The 23,291-nt window shown below is 43.1% G+C and overlaps 1 protein-coding gene across 12 annotated transcripts in view; it reads right to left on the bottom strand.

Annotated features, from left to right (window-relative positions):
- Window positions 1–23,291, bottom strand: part of RBFOX2 (RNA binding fox-1 homolog 2) — a 298,767-nt gene that overhangs the window by 59,305 nt on the left and 216,171 nt on the right. For all 12 annotated transcript variants that reach the window (XM_075550997.1, XM_075550999.1, XM_075551008.1 and 9 more), the window contains one exon: window positions 4,246–4,470. In XM_075550997.1, the coding sequence (XP_075407112.1) occupies window positions 4,246–4,470 (225 nt within the window). The remainder of the gene's footprint in view (window positions 1–4,245; window positions 4,471–23,291) is intronic.

Below are 23,291 nucleotides of genomic sequence, written 5' to 3'. Positions count from 1 at the left end.
GTTAGAAGACATCAATAAGGACAACGGATTTAAAAAGACCTATGTGGTGTGGCTAACCCCGGCAGCAGTTCAAATGAGGGAGAGCTGAGGCTTTCCGCTCACAAAGACTTAGAGCCTCAGAAACCCACAGAGGCAGTTCTGTCTTCCAGGGTCACTTTAAGTCAGATGCAACTCCACAGCCCCGAGTTTGGGCTCCCCAACACAAGCTCAATGATTTAAACCCACCAACCACTGCTCGCTTAGAGGGAGAAAGTGGAGGCTCTCTATTCCCATAAAGAGGCACAGCCTCTGACACCAAGTCAGAATCAACTCAGTGGGCCTGGTTTTGGTTTATTGTGGGACGAAGGAGGGGTTTAAGCCAGTTTAAAAAAAAACAATTATCTTAGAGAATTATTCAGGGAAGTAGTTTACAAAGCATTTCTTCTTTCACCACAACTCTCTAGTCAGGGAGGCACTGGGAACCTCATTTACTAGGTGATAACAGGTAGACAGTACGAATAGAGCCATCATCTTTGATCCGTATTCTTTGACTCATCCAATCAACCCTCAGATCCTGTATACTCTATCCCCATCCCTTCCCCTATTAGCCGCCTTTATAGCTGCTCAGATAAGCCCCACGGGGTCAACTCCAAGCTTGAAGGCTCTTTTCCTAACCAGTCTCCCTGTGTTTCTGCTCATCTACAAAAGAGAAGTTTTCCGATAATTTCCTTACTCAAAACCCTTCAATGAAGTCCACACCACCCAGCCCAGCATGCAATCTCCTTCTTCCCATCTCAGCTCGGCTCGGCTGACCTCCCACCTTACTCCCCGCCCGTCTCCACCACATCAAAGCTCAGTCGGAGAGAAAAACATACTTTTGCTCAGACATTTTGATCTTTCTCATCTCTCTCGTCTTTGCTTTAAGAACTACCTTTCACTCTTCCTGTAGCACCTCTGCACCTTCAAATTCTAATCACTCTTAAGACCCAGATCAAAGTCTCTCTACTAAGCCTCAGCATTTTTCCTCAGAACACGCTTGGTATACCTGTACCTTGTTCCATTTCCCCGTCCGAGAAATATCTATCAAATGTATCCTTTAAGTGCCAGGCACTACGAAGTGTCATGGAATGCAAAGTGGAACAGTTTACCCAGGGGGAGTCATGTGAGTAAGAACGGCATGCCTTAGAGTAAGTACGGCATCCCAGCTTAGGATTCTACATGAGCCTTAATGAAGGATACCGTATACAGTCGAGTATAAGCCGACCCGAATATCAGCTGAGGCAACGTTTTGCCACCAATGCATTAAAAGTGTGCTGAAAAAACTCGGCTTATACTCAAGTATCTACAGTATTTAATTTTGCTTTGCCTAGGGACCCAAAGAAAGCTTCCTGAAAGAGATGACACTTGGACTGAGTGGACAAAAGGATGTCCAAGTGTCTGCGAGGAGGACCGATCACTATGCACACAGGCTTCTGCTGGGAGGTAGAAGGGGAGGCAGAGTAGAAAGTATGGATTTACAATTCCCCAACTGTAATCAGCAAATTGCTAATACTGCTCGAGTAAACAATTTTTAAACTGGAAACTGCTGCATAATTCTAAGATATCAGTAGTGAGTTTCTAAATACAAATGTACCCTAGCCACCTTTTGAAGAGAATTGGCCACAGGAATTACCAGACTCCACCTCTTTTTAAAAACTTTAAATTATTTTATTGGGGGCTCTTACAGATACAACAACAATCCATAAATCAATTATATCAAGCAAACTTGTACATATGCTGCCACAGTCATTTTCATAACACTATCTTTCTACTTGAGCCCTTTATTATCAGCTCCCCCCTTTTTCCCTCCCTCCTCTACCCCCCCACCCTTGTGAGCCCTTGATAAATTATATATATATATATTTTCATATTTTATACTGTCCACTGTATCTCTCACCCATGTTTCTGTTGTTCGTCCCCTCTAGGAGACGATACCCATCATTGCTAATGGTTCCCCCTTCTCCCCTTACCCTGATGATGTTGATATTCCCATTACTGTTTCTGAGGGGTTTATTTATCCTGGCTTCTGTGTCAGAACCTTTTAAAGAGACATACAAAGAGTATTAACTTTTAAAATTACATTTTATCTATAATGCTGTCAAATCTGGGTTTTGTGATTTACTGCTCAGAGTATCTCTACACACACACAGTTAAACGTTCAGAGCAGCAGACACTTCACACACACATTTAAAATGTGCACGTAAAAGGCTTTTATGGAGTGTCTCTCACCCAGGTTTCCAGTGACTTGCTAAAATCACAGATGCTGTACAGAGAGAGCCCTGCTGGCATCGCGGGTCATGTGTGGGGCTGCTGACTGAGAGGCTTTCTGTTTCCTTAAAGATTTTCTGCCTTGGAAACCCAATGAGGCAGTTCTACTCTGTCCTACAAAGTCGCTAAGAATTGGAATGGACTCAGCCGTGGGGTTTGGAATGGACTCAGCCGTGGGGTTTGGTTGGTGCTATCTTCGTTTATTGGCTAACTCAAAGAACATTCTAGCCTTGTGCAAGACCTGGTGCTAAAAAATAGCTGAGGGCAAAAATGAAATTCTATGAGTCACCAATATGGAGAAGGTAGAGTTGGGCAGTGGTGAGAAGAGACACAGTGCCTCAGTGTAAAGGACGATGGCGTAATTTCGGGAAAGACCTTCTGACTATGCAGGCACGAGAGGGCCATTGAAAGCTCAACTCTGAACAGAATGACAACAGGACAACTGGACAAAATCCTCAAAGCAACCATCTCAGGGTACTAGAAGTCAAGCAAAGCTGGGTAAGTAGTGAGATTTCTTGGAAAAGTCAAAAGCATAAGGAAGCTACAAGCAAAGTGCTCGCTTGAGGCTGCTCCCAAACCCCACCCCCCACCCCCCCAGAAGGAGCTCGCTTGGAGTGATGGGGAGAATGTCAGAAAAGTCACTGCCCGGTCTGCTCCAAAGTAGCAACCTCATAGAAACGTACTCAGGAAGACAGAGCTCTGGCTTGAAGTTGTAGTCAAAGTGGGGTGAGTGGTGAATCAGTATGCAATCTGGGAAGGGGACATGCTCTCCTCACATTCCTGTCTGACTGTCCAACTACATGGCGAAGGAGAGAAACCCCAGGCAGATGTTAGTTTTGGCAGAACTTCGCATGTGCTCCCCACAACAGAGGGATGGGTTGGGAAAAGGGGGCAGATTGGCACGCCCCACCATCTGCCCAGGGTGACAGCTGTTGTGCGCTGTTGGGGTGAGTGACTCATGGTGACCCCGTGTGACCAAAGGAGAACTGCCCTACAGGGTTTCTAAGCTGTAACCTTCTCAGGAATAAAGCGCCAGGTTGGACTCACCAACCTTTGGGTCAGCAGCAGGCCAGTGCTGTAGCCGATGTACCACCAGGGCTCTTTTGGTGATGACAAGCACCTTTGAATTGCATAGCCACCCTGTGAGGTAGGCAATATTACCATTTACTTATGAGAAAGCTAAGAAAGAGGAAGACCAAATAACTAATCTTTTTGATAGGGGCCAACTTGGACTCGGGCCCAAGCCATCTGGCAGCAGAGCTGCATGTAGTGATAAGGGAAATGAAGAAAGAGTGACTCTCCTAGGTTTACCTTAAGCAGCTGGGTGACTTTATTGGTTTAATTTACTAAAGATGGGGAGAAAATTAATGCACAAACACATTTTGGGGAGAAAATTAAAGGTGGTTTTAAATGCCTGTTTAAAATGCCTGTTAGACAACCTGAGGGAAGAGGTCAAATTGTCGATTGGATCACTGAGTCTGATATTTCAGGAAAAAGTGTGGACTGAAAAGATGTGTTTGTGGGTCACTCACCTGCATGTGCTTCTTGAGTCAAGAGCCTCTTTGTTGACAGGAGGTAAAACATGAGGCAAAGGGGGCACAAGACTCAGCACCGTAACAATGCGCACAAGGTAAGCAAGAGGAGGCTCACAGAGAAAAGGGCGCGCGGGGGACCAGGAGAGCAGAGGACTCTCTGGGAGCAGTGAGCGGGTGTGCTGCTGCTGCTGCGAAAGGGACTGGCCGCCTCCCGACTGCTCCTCCCCCACTGCGTTCACCGTGCTGTAATGCACTGTCCGTCTCAGGCTAGGCTTTCAGCTCCTAGGTAGGGCTGTGAGCTTTCATTTTAAATCTCTGCCTTCTAATTACAATGCTTGCCGTCAAATTGTAATTACATAAGTGCTGTCTGCTGAATAAGACACAGGTTTCCACATGCTGCCCCACGGCCTCCTCGCGCACATACCGTCAGAGATCCGTTCTGTGTGCTGGGGGAGTTGCTGCTCTGCTCTGCGTGGGCTTGCGTGCTTCCGTAGAGCGTCAGGTTATGCTCACTGGTCTGGCCGGCATAGTCCTGAGTGTGTGGCACTCCATATTCTGTGGGAATTCCATTCTGTGGCGGTGGTGGGAATGGGATGGTGGTAAAAGGCTGAACCATTGCATCAGGAGTTGTTGTTGGCTCCTGGTTACCCTAGAACACAGCAAGAAAGACAGAAAAGGGGACTTCAAATTTCCACGGCAGAGTTATTTTTAAGGTGAAACACAGAATTTTCTGAATATTCTTTCTCTCACTGCTCAGGTAAACCAGATCCCATATTGCTCCTAGGATCGAGGAAATTTTGTTACACACAAACACAGAGAGATGCAGACACACACCTCCACACACCCTATTTATGGCAATTTGTGGTTATTAGACAGGCCCACAATACCTATTACAGTTGACTACATGTCAGAGAGTCAAAACTTTTCCTGGAGAACAAGTTTAATTTTTAAAAAACAGTCAATAAATTTCTCAAGCAAAGTATACTATAAAAATCACTGTCGAGTTCAAACTAGTTTTGGCTACCACTATTTTGTTTAGAGCACTCAGTAGGGCACTGATAGAAATGAGTTAATCTTAAACTTATAAGTCATGGCAACCACTCCAATGACTTATAAATGGGATTCTCAAAACTAAACAACATGGACTGGTAGATTTTTAGAGCATAGGGTTTGAGAAAAATTAATCTTTGGATTTCAAGGCAGCGCTTTCTTTAACTTACTTTACTAGGTTAATAAAGCAAAACAAAAACCAGACCTCTTTGAAAATGGCAAAGATCAGAGATAGAGGAAAAACGTCCCCCAACCCCAACCAAGAAAGAAATGAAGACAGATTTTCTGAGATTACCATCAGACGATAGGGCTATCAACACAGCTCAAACTCCCTGTGACCTGCCTCCATTCCCAGGTGCATCTCTGGGTTCCAGTGTGGTATTTGAAATATCAATAAAGAATAAACAGTAGCTATAGAAAAGTATCTGAGGCTAGTTAGGCTTTATAGCTCCTCTCTTCCTCTGTCTTCAAGTACAGGTTCAAAGGAGGGTTACACAGCAGGGGCGAGAGACACTGTGAAACCACCACCTTCCCTTCTCAACGACTCACCTCCCACCTATTTCATCAAATCAAAGCCATCGTTTTACTGAAGATACAAGTCAGCCAAGTCTGGAGACATTGTCCTGAGTGTGGGTGGAGGCGATGTTTACACTTAGATACCCCATCCCCCACCCCCAATGTTCCAGACATCAAGCCTTTAGAACATCACGGCTTTCAAACAAGGATGCAGTCTTCCCTTTCTCAGCCTCAATTAACCTTGACATTGACTTTGCAAGGGAATCCCAGGAAAGTTCAGGAGTACTTTCTCAACATCTTGTCAGACTTTGAACATTAGCTCGATAGTCATGAAGCCACTAAGTAGGACCTCAAATAAAGAAACCCAGTGCTGCATAGAGATACCATTTCTTTCTTTTTGGTTTTTAGGATCAACCACTATTTTTATCAGTTATTCTGCATAAAGTCTCTTAGCTCAACAGATAAAAGGAAGACCTAGAACAGTTACAGAGCATACCTGGATAAAATGAAACCCCAAACACATGTGCAAACGCACTGGAGATCTTTACGCTGGCTAGGGTTCACTCTGCTGTGCCCCCTGACGCTTAGAACAACTAAGCTAAAAAGCTCGGTGGGGAAACAAGGCTGCCGAGTTCGTCTAACCACAGCCCTTATGAACCACAGGAGGCCTGCCGTTTCTCTCCTGACTCCACCCCTTCTCCGCAAAGGGAAATCATGGACCACCGGGAACACGATCAGATTACAAACTGGCTTGAAACTTCAAAAAAATGATTTCAAGCGAGTGGATCATCATCATCTTCCCTACGTGGTGGGTGGCAAAGACTGCTTTCATCATAAAGGTGAGAGTGAAGCAGCACAGCCCACTGGGCCTGATTTCCTCAATGTTCTGGGAGGAGCAGGTAATGACCACCTGAGGTTTTCCGTCTCTCAACCTTAACACTTACTGGCCACAATTCTGTACTCCTCCAGTGTAATCAGAACCCACCTGCACAACTCTGAACCACTCAGACTCAGCAACGTGAGCTCACCACGGTCCAAATAAAATGGCATTTCACTGGGAACGAAGAAACTCTTTAAACGATGTTTCCTTGTTTTCCAAGGGACCTAGGAAACCTCTGATTCCAACAGAGTGTATTTCTGCATCTGGTGTATCATCATTTTGAATTCTATCTAAATAAATTCTAATTAAATGTTATTTGTAGGCTATGCTACTTTGGATTAAATTGAGACGGCTTGCCAACCCATCAAATGCATGCCCCCACCCTTCCTTATAATACAAACAGGGCATTTCATGACACAGGTCCCCAACACAAAATCTCGGCTGTTTTGGATCAAAGGCCAGTGTTAAAACAAAGCCTGCTTTTATATTAAATGTACGACTTGAGAGAACATTGTCTACTTAGCTAGATGGACAGTGCTTATAATAACCTTTCATTTTAGGCCCAGGCACATTTTGTAAGATAAATACTCACATTTTACTTTACTTTAATGTGGCCCCACATCATTGAAATTATCTCATTTTCTTTAAAAGGGTTTCAAACATTTCATCTCTTTAACTTTATCACCAGACTGTTTGCATTCCTATCTTCCCTAATGTGTACTGAAAACAGAGACCCAAAAAGCACATCATCTTATGACAATAATGGCTCTATGTGATTTACCTTGGCAACCAACCCAACAAAGACCACAAAAATGTGCATTTTCTCAGGTGACCATAAACGACAACAGAGGGTAGTAGTCTAGTCAGAAAGGGTTCATCAAGATGTCTTCATATGACCTCTTTTTGTCACTGTGTCACCTTAAGAGCAGCGGTCCTCAACCTATGGGTTGTGACCCCTGTGGGGTCGAATGACCCTTTCACAGGGCTTGTCCGATTCATATCAGTAGCAAAATTACCGTTATGAAGTAGCAATGAAAATAATTATATGGTTGGGGAGTCACCACAGCATGAGTAACTGTATTAAAGGGTCACAAGCATTAGAAAGGTTGAGAACCACTGCCTTAGAGAAAAACCTGATTTTTCTTGATTTTCTGTTCAGCTTTGACTTAGTAAAAGAGAAGGGAGAGAAGAACTGCCAGACCTCACTCCGAGTCCCACTTCTGCTGTGCACAGATCACGCCACTCTGAGCAAGCCGTTTACTGTTTGGGAGCTTCGTACAGCAGGTAAAGAAATGAAGTAAGGGCTAAGCAGCCCTGGTGATGCAACAGTTAGTGCTTGTATGCCAACGGAAGCTGGCCATTTATCCCCAGCAGCTGCTCTGAGGAAGAATGGCCCTGGAGGTGTGACCGCACGATTAAGATGGCAGCTTGGGAAGCCCATGAGTCAGCGAGTCGGAGTCAATCTAAAGACACACACTAGCAGAGAACCGAACAAACGTTATGCTATACTTAAAAGGAATTGGTTAATACTTAATATGGTGTAGTGGTTAAGGGTTTGTTGCGATCCACATGGTTGGCAGTTCAAAACCAGCAGCAGCTCTGCAGGAGAAAGACTGTGCTTTCGACTCCTGTAAACAGTTGTAGTCTTGGAGGCTCCGAGGGAGTCACTGAGAGGCAGCTTTGACTCCGTGGCAGGGAGAATGCCCATGGGAAAATACATGAACAGCCAGCCACCTAACTGACCCCAGAGGAAAGCCTTGGCAAATGCCTGCAAGTAGGTATTTTTACAAACCATGTGCACTATTCTTTGTGATATTAAGAATCAGTAACAACAACAGCAAAAGACCCCAAATTTAAATCATGGGGAAATTAAGAAACAAAGTTCTAAGTAAATTCTGGATCTAAGAAAAAACATAAAGTAAATGATGCGCAACCTCCAGAAGCAACGAGCAGTCCCTCTTAGACAGCCTGGAGGGCAGAGCAAGAGCTGCAGACAGGAAACAGTATCTGTGGGCTTTCAGTAGGAAAGGAATGATAAAGGCCGAATTAAGAGTCCAACTAAAGGCATTAGCTAAATAATCATAAAACAGGAAAAAGGAATTACTGTAACTAGATATATTAGCGCCCCCCCATAGAAATCAAATTAAAAAAATACTGCCAAACTAGATGGACAAAGACTTTCTGGCGAAGTATTCAAATGAACTCATCTATTATTTATTCTCCTTTTGGGCCCATTTAAAAATTGTTCTAGTTTTTCTTTTGGATTATCTCATTTTGTTAGTTTTTTAGTATGTTTTTCTTTAGATGAAGTCTAGGATAGGTAAATCTATAGAGACAGGAACTGGATGAAGTTTCTATGGGTTATGGCAGGGGAGTTTGGGGGAAATGGGGAGCTAATAGCAAGTACAAGAACGAAGAAAATGGTCTAAATTGATTGTGGCGGTGACTGCCTAACTCTTCTAAATATGCTGAAGTCATTGCATTGTATAATGTGTGAATGATGTCAATAAAGCCATCAAAAAAGAGACCTGACTCAGTAATTGATTATCTTGAAAAGAATATTCATTGCATAAATGTCAAGAAGATATTTTTAAATGTTCCATCCAGGTCCTGGTGGTTGTTCAAATGTGTGCCAGCTAACCTTCAACATGACACTGAAGCCCTAAACAATGAAACTAAGAAAGAGGAAAAAAGGCATAAATAATAGAAAAGACGTGAAGCTGTCTTTATTTACAGACAAAATAATTACATACCTATATATACACCCAAAGGGCTTTCTAGAGTCCACAAGAAATAAAAATAAATTCTGCAAGGTCACAGGATTCAAAACCAACAACAAAAACAATGATATTCCTACCTGTTGGCAACATAGCTGAAAAGTGGAAAAATTTAAATATATGCTGTTATAATTGTATAAGAGCATCAAAGCTGAATGTGAAATAACTAGCCTTAGATCTAATGAAAGAGGTATGTGATCTTTACATGGAAAGTTACAGGACCAGACTAAGACAAATTAAAGACGACTCAAACAGAGGGAGAGATTCAAGTGGTGTCTGGAAGGGGCAACGTTGTTAAAATGATCGCTCACATAAAAGCCCAAACCCAATAAAATTCCAGCAGGCACTTGGGCAGAAATGAAATTGACCATTGATATTAACATTTTATATGGAAACACAAAACAATTTTGAAGACGGATTTAAAGACAACCCAACCTTGGTGTTACTTCCAACCCACAGTGACCCCACAGGACAGAGTAGAACATTGTCAAAGAACATCCAAAGCTTTATAAATCTTTATGGAAGCAGATCGTGGTGGTTTTGAACTGTTGACCTTATGCCTGGCAGCTCAAAGCTTGACCTCTGCACCACCCAGGCTCCTTTAGAGTGAGTATGCGACCTCATGTCAAGATTTAATACGAAGTCGCAGTTAACTACAAGAGCTCAGTATAGGCTGCTAGTTGTTAGGAGCCAGGTCTGACTCATGGGCAACAGAGTGAAACACTGCCAGGTCCTGGACCATCCTCACAGTCTATGCTTGAACGGCCTCAAATCCATCTCACTGACAGTCTTAAACACCTCAGCTCTCAAAGTGACAGTTCTGCTTTCGAATACTTTTAAAATTCAGTTCCTTGAGCTTTGTTTGTCACCAACACCATCTTCAGTGCAGCTTGGGGTCTCTTGCTTCAGTACTATTGGTTCTTGATTATATTTCTCCTCCTGAAATGCGTGAACATCAGCCAATACTCTGTGCTCTTTCCATGTCCTTCTGATCCTTCTTGTGTTGTTCAGTATTTTGCTGATAGAATCCTTCAGTATAGCAACTCTAGACTTGAGATTTTTCTTGTTCTTTTAGCTTGAAAGATGCTGAGTGCATTCTTCTCTTGGCTTTCTAATTGCAGTCTTTTGACGCTCATTCTCATACTTTATCTTTGTCTTCCTGCTGGTCCTCTGAAGCCTTCTCTTCAGCTTTTACACCATTTCTCCCATTCACTTCAGCTACTTTACATGCCAGAGTAAGTTTCGGAATATCATCGGACGATTATTTTGGCCTTTTCTTTCTTTACTGCCTTTTTAATGACCTTTTTTCTTCATGTGTGATGTCCTTCGTGGTATCTATGTTAGGTAGGGTTCACTAGAGAAGCAAAACCAGTGACTCTTGTATGTGTATGTACACAGAAAGCCATTTATATCAGGAAATGGCCCACTAAGATTTAGAAGTGAGGAAGTCCAGTCAGGTTTAAGTTCATGGGTCAGATGTAAGCAGAAAGCTTCTCTTGACCCATGTAGCTGCAGGGACTATCGAACAGGAAGCAGGAAGATGAAGAAGTAAGACCATACACTGGTGGATGCAGAGCTGAATGAATCTGAATAGGCTTAATGAATCTAACATGCAGAAGCGAGCTCGTTTCCACACACTGTCTACACTAAGAGTAGGCCATCTCATGAATGCAATCTCCCTCAATTTTATCAAGAATATGAACAGATTAACTGCTTCCCAGAAAACCCCATCAAGGGAGTTGACCACATTATGTTAAATGAAATCATGGGAACATATGCCTGTCCAAGTTGACATTAAAAACAACTATTACAATAACCCACAACCTTTCTGGTCTTTGGCCATTAGTGCTTAATGTATCAAATCTATTCTAATTCAGGTGGGCTAACCGCCGGCTGCACTTTTGATTCTTGTGGGTTTAATATTTATCAGCTACAACTTGAGCCTGCTGGAGATATTGTTCTATAGTCTGCCTCTGGCCTTTTTCTGACTAATAATATTGAGCTTCTCCTTTGTCTCTTCTAGATTGATTAGATTCCTGCTTCCTAAGAAGAAAACCTGAAACCCAGAAAAGACAGAAGATGGGCAGTATGACTACCTTCAGAAGGAAAGCAGGGAGACATGATGAGAGGAAGAGGAAGCACGGGTGGAGAAGAGCCTCAAAGTCAACTGGGAGAAGAGAGATGGATTACTACTGTAAACAAGAGGAGGGTAAAGGTAAACCGGTAAGAAATACACACCCAACGGGAAAGCAGGTAAAGCTATTAGTGAAGACAGGAGATGAGATACAAATAACTAACACAACGGAGAAGCTCAACATCACTAAGCCATGGACATTATCAGCACAATCAGTGCAACACTGTAGCCGGCAGGTCTGCAAATAAATACATTAATTAATTAAACAACCGTATTGAAACAAAACCATGCTTGTTTGCAGTGTGTAATTTGGTTAAGTTTTGACACACATACCCCCATTTAAAATTCAAAACAACAACAAACCATCTGGCAATCCACTCGTGGAGAAAGAACAATTTAGGACGTCTACTGGGGTTGATGTCTTCATGACTGTATCAAGAGAGTGAACAGACCGCCCAAAGGCCACACACATTTCCCCATCCCCGAATAGTAAAGCCTTCGAAGGTACCTGCAGAAACTCGTGTACAAAGCGACAGGAAACCCTGACCAATAAGGGGAAGCCAGACGAGCGGCTCTGGTGGCACAGTGGTTATGCACTGGGCTGTAAACTGCAAAGTCAGCAGTTCAAAACCACCACGTGGCTTGCTACTCCCGTAATGAGTTACAGGCCCATCCTGTAAGGTGGCTGTGAGTCGGCAACTCGATGGGAATGAGTCTTGAGTGAGTGATATGAAACTGAACCACTGAGCTGCTTACTGTGCTACTTGCAAGACAAACCTCGAGGCAGAAATTCCTAACTTGTCCTTTTTAAGTTACGAAGCATCAAAATTCAGCTGTCTCTTCTGCCCCCAAAGCATTTACACTTGGTACTAAGGATTACTTTACATAAAATCCTTTATTTTGTCTAATTCTTAGAAATTATATTACAGAACCCCCCCCCCACTTTTAGCCCATGGTTTTTTTAGGGTAAAATTAAAGAGACATTTTGACTAACTGTAGTCTTGAATTTCTGTGAAACTCACAATGCAAGGTAGTCTTTCACATCCTTCCATTGCTCTAGGTCCCAGTACTGTGTCTAATTTCTCCTATGTTAGCACACGGGCGCACGCGTGCGTGTGTGTGTGTGTGTGTGTAAGAAAGAGAGACAGACAGACATGGACTTGAAAGGGGGAATGGTTCTCGCTCTCCTCCTTCAGTCTGTCAGTGCCGAGAGCAAACATTAAGGGGTCCACCACAGACAGGACGTACAGGCCTGGAGGCACATTTGCAAGATGGAGCCTTCAAATTCAGGTGGGCTGGTTACCTAGAACAAGGGCACTAGAGAACTCTCCAGCTTTACCCCCCAAGGACAGGCATCAACAAAATCTGATAGGAGTTCACAACTAAATCCTTGGTAAAGGCCAAAGAACCTGTTCCCAAGTTTAGATTGACACAGCTAAGCGGACTTTTTCTAAGCCTCTGAATTGGCTCCGGGCCATCTCTGTCTACTGTAGTCTTCATCTTCCACCTCAACCCGCTGGGAATGACACTGGGCACCATATTAAAGCTCCCACAGGCATAGTCCTGACAGAGCTGGCTCAGACAACTGAACAAACACAGCAATTAGCAGCGAGAGCTGCTGGGAAAAACATTTTATGCCACCCACTTGTCGTCTTGCACTGTGCTCCTAAGAAGGGCAAGCCACTCCTAGAAAGGAAGGTGGAGAGAAAGCAGGGTCAGCAGAGTCAGACAGCCTACGTGTAGGACTGGCAGGCCCTGTGAGCTGTCACCACGGGGGCAACTGTTCTACTCCGCTCTGTCGATGCATGTTAGATGTATGACCGTTTACCAGTAAAACTTCGTAACATGGAAGCACAAGTTTCATATATTTTTCACATTTCAAATATTCTTTTAAAAAGTTGTTTTCAACCAAAATTCAAAACTGCAAAAACCATTCTTAGCTTATTGATCCAGGTCAAGGGTCAGATTAAGGCTGAGGGCTACAGCTTAATGACCCAGGTGGAAAGGAAGATGGCAAGGTTTTAGGATTAAATATGCCCGGTTCACATCCTGATGTGGTAATCTTTCAGTTCTATGGTGTAGGGTCGAGAAAATAAGGCTCACTATCTTTGACAGCAAAAGACCACCTTTCTCTCCCTCTGGAACTAGCAGGGGGATTTGGTGGTGGAATCTTTCTTCATCCGTCCGGCAGGTGACCAGGGTTAGAGTCCCCAGAAACTGCCCTCCTGGGGGCTGTGGGAATTAGGGCACTGAACAGACTTCAGTGAGGTTTCTAGACCAAAAGCAGGAAGAAAGTGAAAGCCGCCCAGTGAATGTCCTGAGCCTGAGGACACAGGGCTCCACTGACTCACCAGGTACCAGGAAGTCAGGGTCGACTCTATGCCAACTGGCTTTTATTGCCTGCCTGAAATGACACAGAGAATCCAAAGTGGGTCCCTGGGTGGTACAAATGGTGTAAGTGCTGCACTGGTCATCAACAGTTTGGCAATTCACACCCGCGCAGGGGTGCTTACCGAGGGTACCGCTAACGATCTTACGAAGGCCACAGCCCGGACAACCCTGTCAGGCTGCTCTCTCTGCTCTCTGCACAGAGTGGGCATGAGTCAGGAACATTCGGTCAGCACAAACAAGTACAGGGCCCAATATAGCAAAGCTTCAGCAAACGTTTGCACTGCCTGTTGGCCTGCAGGTAGAGTAACTGCTTCCTCCCCGTAGCATTTAGCTTGCACCACGCATCGTTCCAGGCATTTAAATGCAAAGTGCCATACTTCATACATCTGAGCATGTGCTCTAGCTTCCCTATTAGATTTTAATTCCATTATGGTGGGGGCTGTCTTGTACATTGTGTAGAATCCCATAAGGCACCTAAAAGTATCAGGTGTTAAATGAAAGTTTATGAAAGAAAAAAGAAAAGAGTTTATGAAATAAAAGAAGGTGGAGCTGGAAAGGCATGTGGATACAACTCTGCAGCGAGTGGCTTTGGCTCCGGAGCCTCCACAGCGAGGGGAACACAGCCAGTGCTGACGTCCTGGGCTGGGGTCAAACTGGAGAACGTGGGAGCAGGGAGTAAGATGGTTGAGGCGCCTTGAGAAAGAAGAGGCAACATTCACTTGTGGTGCTTTATGCATCTGATTTCCTTCAATCTTCCGGGCACAGGATTTAGCAGTATTCACCTAGTGTGAGTGAAAGCGAGATGGCACCATGAACCAACGACTGAGTGAAGCAAGAGATCTTTGGCTCTTAAAGCACAGAAAGTAAGGGACAGGAGAGAGAAAATCCAAAGCCCAATATCACATATGACTTTCCGGTGTACCATGTAAAATATACTGGAGGTTTTCATTTTAAATTCAGCCATCTATATCGAAGTGATTCCTTCTCATCACACAGGGAAAATGTACAACCTAAGGACCAAGTCTCAGCCCCTTTACTACCCTATTTCCCCACACAGAAATCTCAGAGCTTCACCCATGAATGACTCCCAAATATCTTCTAGATCAAACTGTGTCCTTCTTTCCTAACTTTCACAGGAGGCAGAGTAAAACCAAGCAACGAGCATGCGTTCTGAAGGACAGGCTTGAGTTTGAATCTCCAAGAGACCTCTTACAATAGACTATGTACGTAACCTTTTCTAGTTCTCTAAAAGGGGCTGTTGGCTGCAGGGGGCTGTTGTGAGGATTACAACGAGGCTCTGGTTTTGTTTCTGATTCTTCCAGGTGCACATTTCCAGCTCCCACTGAAGGAAGGCTTCCACTCATCCCACTACCACTACACACTCAAGTGTATGTCCAACAGTCAAGTTACTACTTTCTCTCCTTAGAGATGCGGATTGCGTCAAGTATCTTCTTAGTCACCTCAACCTACCCGAAACCTTCTCCACCCCCCCCCCCCCTGCTGCTATTCCAGTTACTATTTCCTGCCAATGAGCAATCACCAAAAAGAAGGAACAACAGAACCCTAGGCTGGATAACAGTAACAATCAAGAGGCAAAAAAAGGCTGCTTTGGTACAGGAAGGAAAACACAGGTGGGCACACGTGTTATGGGCAAAGGAAATGCATTCAAGAGGCATTTGTGTGGTGGAATTGAAAGCATTTGGCATCTAATTAAATATAGGGAACAAAGCAGAATAGATTATTTAGGCTCACTCACTACTCAAGGCTTATTCACTCAGTGACTTTTTGGTATGCTCATTCTTTTTATTTTAATGCATATTTACATTGTACACTCCAACAAAAATTGTACTAAGCTGCTTCCACAAAGAGTACTTTTAATATTTTCATTTACTATGTGTACTTAGCAATTGCACTAACGCCCTTATGTGGGCACAGCTCTACTTTGGCATACATGAAGTCACCATGAGGCTGGGACAACTCAATGGCAATTGGTAATCTTTGCCAATTGTATCACCCCATGACCTTTAACAAGACTTTAAAGACACACTTTCTGGGTGAAGGGAGACATCGGACAGTGTAAGATATGACAAAATAATAATTTATAAATTATCAAGGGTTCATGAGGAAGGGGGAAACAGGGAGGGAGGGGACAAATGAGGAGCTGATACCAAGGACTCAAGAAGAAAGCAAAATGTCTTGAGAATGATGATGGCAACAGATGTACAAAGGAGCTTGACACAATGTACGTATGTATGGATTCGGATAAGAGTTGGACAAGCCCCCAATAAAATGATTAAAACACAAATAACTAAATAAAGACACACTTTCTCATTATTTACAAAAGATACTCCTTGGGGGCATATAAGTACCTGTAACATGCTAGTTTTTAACACAGGGAAGTGGTGACGGTAACAAATAAAGTGGAGATAGAGAGTCTTGCCTTTATATGACTAAATTTAGAAGGTGAGACAGACATGTCAACTAATAATGACAACAATGTCATTTGTGCTATAAAGCTACTACACAACTGTCTTAATTTTCTAGGATAATTAAACTCAGTATACTCTTGGATGTAAAATATATACACACACCATATGTACTCGTGTATAAGCCGAGTTTTTCAGCGTATTTCTAACGCAATTTTTGTGGTAAAATTAGGTGCCTTGGCTGATATTCGGGTTGGCTTATACTTGAGCACATATGATGTATATATATATATGTGTGTGTATCATCTTATTTTCAACTCTATTCTAATATCTGATTTTTACCTGTATACCTAATCTGCCATTGGGTTCTAAGCAACAAGCTGCAAATCCTTTTTTTTTTTAACATTTTATTAGGGGTTCATACAACTCTTATCACAATCCATACATATACATACATCAATTGTATAAAGCACATCAGTACATTCTTTGCCCTAAACCTTTTCAAAGCATTTGCTCTCCACTTAAGCCCTTTGCATCAGGTCCTCTCTGTTTTCTTTTTTCCCCTCCCTCTCCGCTCCCCCCTCCCTCATGAGCCCTTGATAATTTATAGATTGCTATTTTGTCATATCTTGTCCTATCCGGAGTCTCCCTTCGCCCCCTTCTCTGCCGTCCGTCTCCCAGGGAGGAGGTCACATGTGGATCCTTGTAATCGGTTCCCCCTTTCCAACTGCAAATCCTATTTTAAGAGAAAAGTCTCCCAGTTCTATATTACATACATACAAGATCAGAAATGGATTATTAATACAATCATATCAGTAATAACTTTATTTCTCACCACCATAAAAAGAATCATTTTATTATTTAAGGAGATAATATCTTTACCAGTTTATCACCATCGCTAATGTCAGTGATCATTTTCTTATGCTGTACATGAAAGGAAATAAATTCTCTAGTTTTTAATAGAAATAATTTTTTGGGGGGGTCTTTAAGCCTGTTATAAATTTAGTAAATTTGATTCCCTGTAATTTGCTTAGGCCACCTTGCCTTAGTGCAGGGAACCCTCAGTTGGGCCCCAGTCAAGCGCCCATCGCTCTTCTCAGGTGTGATACCAAGAGGAGCGATGCTCTCCAGATGGTGTGACAGAGCCAGAATACCACACTCAACTATTATCTTAAGACGACAAAATGCGAACACTGAAGTCAAACCACTTAGAATCAATTGCAACATAAAACACGCAAACAAAGTCCTTAGAATGGCAGACCAAGAAGAAAGAAAATCCTGAGGGACAAAATGTCCTGTGACAAGGCCAAAGCTATGCCCAGTTACTAGACACAGGCACAATTCATGCCACAATTGCAATTTACCTAAATCTCCACATGTAACAGTGCTCCTGCCCAAAGTGCCTCACTTCGATATCGGAAACATTCTGTATTCAAAACAACCCAGTTACTGATTGTGCAGCTATTAGAATACCATAAGCACCTAGTGAGGGGACAATTTAAAATGAGTAATTTCCTTGTTTAACGTCAACAAAATTAATAATCTGAATGCCTAGAGCAGAAATATTCATGTTAAAGGCCCTGAAAAAATATATCTGATAGCAAATTAAGGAATGAACTCCTCCCCACCACACACGCACAAGGACCTAGCTGTCATCCAAGGTGCCGGTAGAATGGGTTCGGCGGTGATGAGGCAAACCTCCATGGCTCCTCCAGTGTCTCCATGCTGACGTCCAGTTTGAATTCTAGGAGTTCATTCTCCATTTGGTTGGCTGGATTCGAAGGAGCTCACAAATAAGATTTAAGGCCCACGCGATAATGATTATAGTAATAGCAATTTTCGTCTTTTTTAAAATCTACTTACCAGTTGAAAGATCAAACTGAAGGGAAAGTGTTATTTGAAGTCAAACAGGGTGCCTCTAATTTCAGGACCACCTTCTACTTTACCTAGCCCTTCACACACACCAATTCACCTTCTACCTGGTTCTTTAAGCAAAGATCCCCACATTTTATCATGCACAATGGACCCGAGGACTATTGCCTCTTGACTGTGATTCAGTTGGCAGGAGCCTGACACATTTTGATGTTGGTGGTTTACGTATCACCCTTGGGGTGTGGGGGGAAACCTGGTCTGGAGGTTTGGGTTGGGCAGAATGAGAGAGAATTGTGGTGGCAGCACAATTCTACACCCCTAGAAGAGGGGAGAGATGGAGGAAGAGTGCCAGTCATGAGAGTGGCTGAACATGTAAGTTAGTTCCATCAAATTACCTTCTATGAATCCTGAAAGAGCATAAACACCACGTTTTAGTTTTCTTTTTGCCTTTTCAGGCAAGCAAACTCATGAACTTGCTGAAATGCAGATCTCACTAAAGTTTCTTCTAAAACAGAGTGGGTGTGGATCAAGGCACCAGTACCCAATGAGCAAGGGTGCCTACAGTCCTGTGAAACAACGATGACGTGCAGGAGGGGGGACCCTTGGAAGCTGGAGCTCTTGCAGCCAGAAAAGGAACGAAATGGAAACAGACAACACAGCATGCTCTGCACTCTACGTCCACCCTTAGATTAAAAGTGGATTACAGATGACAGCAGACGCAAGTCTAAGGGCAGGGAGCCGGTTGGCCCATAGAGCAAGCTTGTCTCCAAATCACCTACCTTCACTGTGCACACGCACTTTGAATTACTCAAGAAAGAAACGCCAGTTCTAGCTCTTCCGTGAGGCTAAGTTCTGCCATCTCACCGCAATGAATATTTAAACAGGAAAATAAATATTTCAGAGCACAGTCATTCAACCCCATAGGCTATTAGGTTAAAAGTGAGAAACCCGGTAATGGTCTTAATATCTCCAACCTCTTAAAAGCTTTCTTCTATTTCTCCTTAAAGCAGCATTTAGATCCTCAAACATCCATGAATCATGTCTTCCCCTGGCATGATGAGACCACAGGAGATACTCTGGTTCAGTTATCTGCTTCCTTGGAAACGGAAGTCCCTTGCACATAATTAATGGCTGGCTATCTGTTCTATTCAATGTAATTGGTGATTTACACAGAGCCATGGATGACTGTTCTTTATTTTGAATCAAACATTTCATGATTTAATTTACTCTTGATTTTGTCTTTATGGACAATTAAGGTCGCACCTTCCATATGTTAACTGAAACAGTCTCGACTGAGGTTCAAAGTGAAGTACTGACAAGAATTTCTAGTGTCTCATGGGTGAGGTAATTGTGCTTTCCAGGTTTCGGTGTTGGCTGGTCTATGGCAATCTGTTTCTTTGCAATGCACATGTCCATAAAGCAACAAACAAAACTCTGCCCTCTCCTCTTCCCACAACCAAACGGCCTTTCGTGAAGAACCACAGTAATATCATGGATTCTACTTGCTCTAATTGTCCTACAAGTCTTGAGACTGAGAAACATACAGCTTCATTTATAACCTCCTCTCCAAATGGAGTTATGATGAACACATCAGAATTGATCTTCAGAAAATATCTTCTATCAAATTAACCTAGTTGCCATACCTCCTTCTGAAATACATGTCTGCAAAAACCCCAAACAACTCCTTTCTCAATAGCTTTACAACTCTGAAGGTAGCTCTCCACAATATACGAAACCTCTCACAAACACAAACAGTGAGAAATGACAGCTCTATTAAACACGAGGGCACGTAAAAAGTCTTGCTACAGAATTAAGAGAAAACTTTATTAAACAAAATTACCCAAAATGTGAAGCTCCTATTTCTCAATCTCTCCTCCATCTAGGTCTACCCACCTCTGAAGGCGGTGCTTCCACATCTCTAGCCCAGATGATTCTGGGTTGATTTACACCACATCAGAACAGCTGTGTTAGCTTCTCAGGGGACTGAAATCGTGTTCTATTTAAATGTTCTTTGAGTTTGGGCAACAAAACCAAGTCTGAAGGGGCAAGATCAGTTTTCCCAACAAAACTCTCCTAGGTCAGCCCTCATTGCCCTTGAAGAACAAGCAGGTGTGCTGCCGTGAAGGAAAAAAACTCCTCCTTGGGGCAACTTTCCTGGTCTTGTTCTCACCGATGCAAGTTTCAATACTCTTCAAAATAAGCCCTTGTGAGTACCCTATGTCCTTTGAGAAAATTTATCAGGATGACCCCTTTGGGAGCCTCTGAAACAGTTACCATAACCTTGTGAGTTGACCTCTCAGCCTTGACCTTTTCTTGGGAAGAGAACATGTTAAGAAAGTGCATTACTGAGAGAACATGCTTGTCGGTCTGTAGCCATCCAATAATGGCAGAAATGTGTAGGCACATTCTGTTTGCAATAAACCTGTGCATGCGTGAACAGGAATCCTAGTAGCAATGCCTTCTGACTTACTCTCATACATTGAATAACGAAATGGATATGTGATCTGGACTGTGGGGAACAAGGGGGAAGTGCCGAGACTTTGCAGCCTCGGACACCCCCAGGAGCAGTTCTACTCTGTCCTATAGGGTCACCATGGGTCAGAATCAACGCGATGGCAGGGAACTTCTGTTTGTTTGTTTTCTTCCCCTTTTAACTTAGTCTCAACCTGACCTATCTTCCAAGCAGCTACCAGAACGATCTTTCTAAAACAAAACACTAGAATTCTGAAAGAACCATGGCCTGCCAAAAAGAACAAACAGATCTGTCTGGGAAGAAGTACAGCCAGAATGCTCCTTAGAAGCAAGGGTGGTGAGACGTCCTCTCACGTACTTGGTACACACTGTCAGGAGAGCCCAGTCCCTGGAGATCAACATCGGGCGCGGTAAAGCAGAGGGGCAGGGAGAAAAGAGGATGGACTGACAATGGTGTCAACGACGGGCTCAAACACCAGAACAATTGTGAGGACGGTGCAGGGCTGGGTGGTGTTTCGTTTTTGTGTACATAGGCCCCCCCCCATGAGTCTGAAGCACCTCAACGGTACCTAACAACACCTGATGAAGTGACTTAATTCTCTTCTTAAAATTCTGGCCTGCCCACTGCCCACAGTTGCCAGGTCAAATCCCTTTGTATGGAAGTGATGTCCTCCATCAACTACCTTTCGAATATGTCACCTTTCACCTTCAATTCTTACCATCAAATATTTATGATATGTCAAGCAACAGTAATTTAAAAAATACAAATAAACAAAACAAAGGTCTCGATGTGGCAAATATTTTGTTTCATATATTTTACTATAATTAAAAAAAACAAGACAAAGGCCCTGTTCTTATAGAGCAGTGGTTCTCCACCTTCCTAATGCCCTCGAGCTAGAGATGAAGTGAGAGAGCTGGCAGTGGGGGAGGGATGTTGAGCAGCAGTTGTGCGATGCTTCCAGCCACTGCAGGGATTTTGGCTTTGCTTTGAATGAAACAGAAGGTCCCTGAAAATTTTGAGCAGAAGTGGAATGGTCAGAATTGGCCAAGGCAGTAGTAGGTAGGAAGCTTTTGTAATAATCTACCTGAAAGGTGACAGTGGCTCAGCCCAGGTTGTACCACCTTATGAGTATCAAATCCTGAACACACCTTGTGCTGTCTTACCCTCCCTTTTCTTTATCCCTCCTATTTCTTTCTCCTTTCTACCAACTTGGCCTTGATATGTAATTCACTCAGCAAACCTCTCTACAAGCAGCCCATTCCCATCCAAATAGGAGAGTGGGGGGGGGGGGAAATCCCCAAACACTCCCACCTCCTATCCCTCTGAACCTCGCATCTGTATCTTGTTATGATCACTTGGCTACCTGCCAAGGCCTCCTCAGAACAAGGACTCTTTGAGGCAGGTAATGTCTAGGTTGAATGCATCTTTCCGGAATCCCTGGCAGCACGATTGTTGAGCACATAGCTGCTAACCAAAAGGTTGGTGGGTCAAACCTATCAGTTGCTCTGTGAGAGAAAGATGTGTAGTCTGCTTCCAACCCCATGGAACCGTTACACTCTGTTCTATAGGGTCAGTGAGTTGGAATTGACTCAATAGCAATTGGTTTCATTTGGGTTGGGTTAAAATGAATTTTTAAGGAGTCCTAGGTAAGTACTTGGCAGTTAACCAAAAAGCTGGTATTTCAAACCCACCCAGTTGCTCTGCAGAAGAAAGAACTGGCATTCTGCCTTTAGAAGATTACAGCTAAGAAGATCCTGTGAGGCAGTTCTACTGTTACACGAGGTCACTACAGGCAGAAATAGGCAAAGACTCAATGACACCTAACAACAATAATGCAGCTTTGTAGCTACCCAATAAGGATTGCTTAGAGGACTAAACAGAGTCCCTGGTTGATGCAAAAGGTGAATGTACTTGGCCGCCAAATGAAAATGTTGGAGGTTCAAGTGGCCCACCCAGAGGATCCCCGAAAGAAAGGGTTGACAACGGACTTCAAAACCTTATTAAAGACTTGTCTTCTTCAAACCAGTAGCCATCTAAACGAGGCATCAATTAAAGTCCATGTGGAAAAAGCACATCATGATCACTGTGTGATCTAAGGACTGTAAAGAATACAATCCAAATCTGAATGAGGGAATGGTATTAGAGCTTAAATTGTCAACACCCGGCTTGCAGGAGTCTATGGATAAGTCTAGTGGGAGAAATGGACACTGTGCCCTTGAATGACATAGGCCCACTATGTGCTCATCTTTATCAATAAACATACTGGAAATTATTTTTTTGGAGATCTGTAATATTTGAAAAATTTACAGATGAATGAAGTGTGTGGCCCAGAATTATTGAAAAAATTAAAACTTAGGTCTGTCACGAATGCATAAAACACGTACACATTTGTCTATTTTATAATTTACAACCATAAAATACGCACAAATTATACAAAATTACAATTCTTATTTCAACTTTTGATTATATATTCTTCCAAAGTGTCTGAAATCCCTTCAGACTGTCTGGGAGCTTCTGCGCGGTGAACTGCAGAGCTGAGTAACTGTGACAGAGAACGCGCAGCCTTGGAGAGCCCCAACACTTTTGCCCCACCCACCTTTCAGAGGGAAAGGCTGCAGGTGCCTGCTGCTCAAGGTAAGTGGCTTTCAAAATCTCATCTCTTTCACTTCAGTCTCCGTTTGTCTCTTCCAAACGTCTTACAAGAAACCTCATAATTACCATTAGATAAAATAACATATTTACATAATTTTTCGATATAAAAGTATTTAATTTGTAATTTCATCAAGTACTAATTGATTTTTATTACATTTTCTGCTTAAAGAAGCCCTTTACAAATAAAACAACATAAAATCTGAGTTACAGAACTTTCCCCTATAATTCTGAGATTTTAACATGATCACCAGCTAAATGATTTCACATTCCAAGGAGAAGGGGTGGGGGTGTCCAGAAAG

Source organism: Tenrec ecaudatus, chromosome 6, assembly GCF_050624435.1.
Source record: "Tenrec ecaudatus isolate mTenEca1 chromosome 6, mTenEca1.hap1, whole genome shotgun sequence".
Classification (NCBI taxonomy): Eukaryota; Metazoa; Chordata; class Mammalia; order Afrosoricida; family Tenrecidae; genus Tenrec; species Tenrec ecaudatus.
Note: the sequence above shows the minus strand (reverse complement) of the source record. Positions and strands in the feature narration are given on the sequence as shown.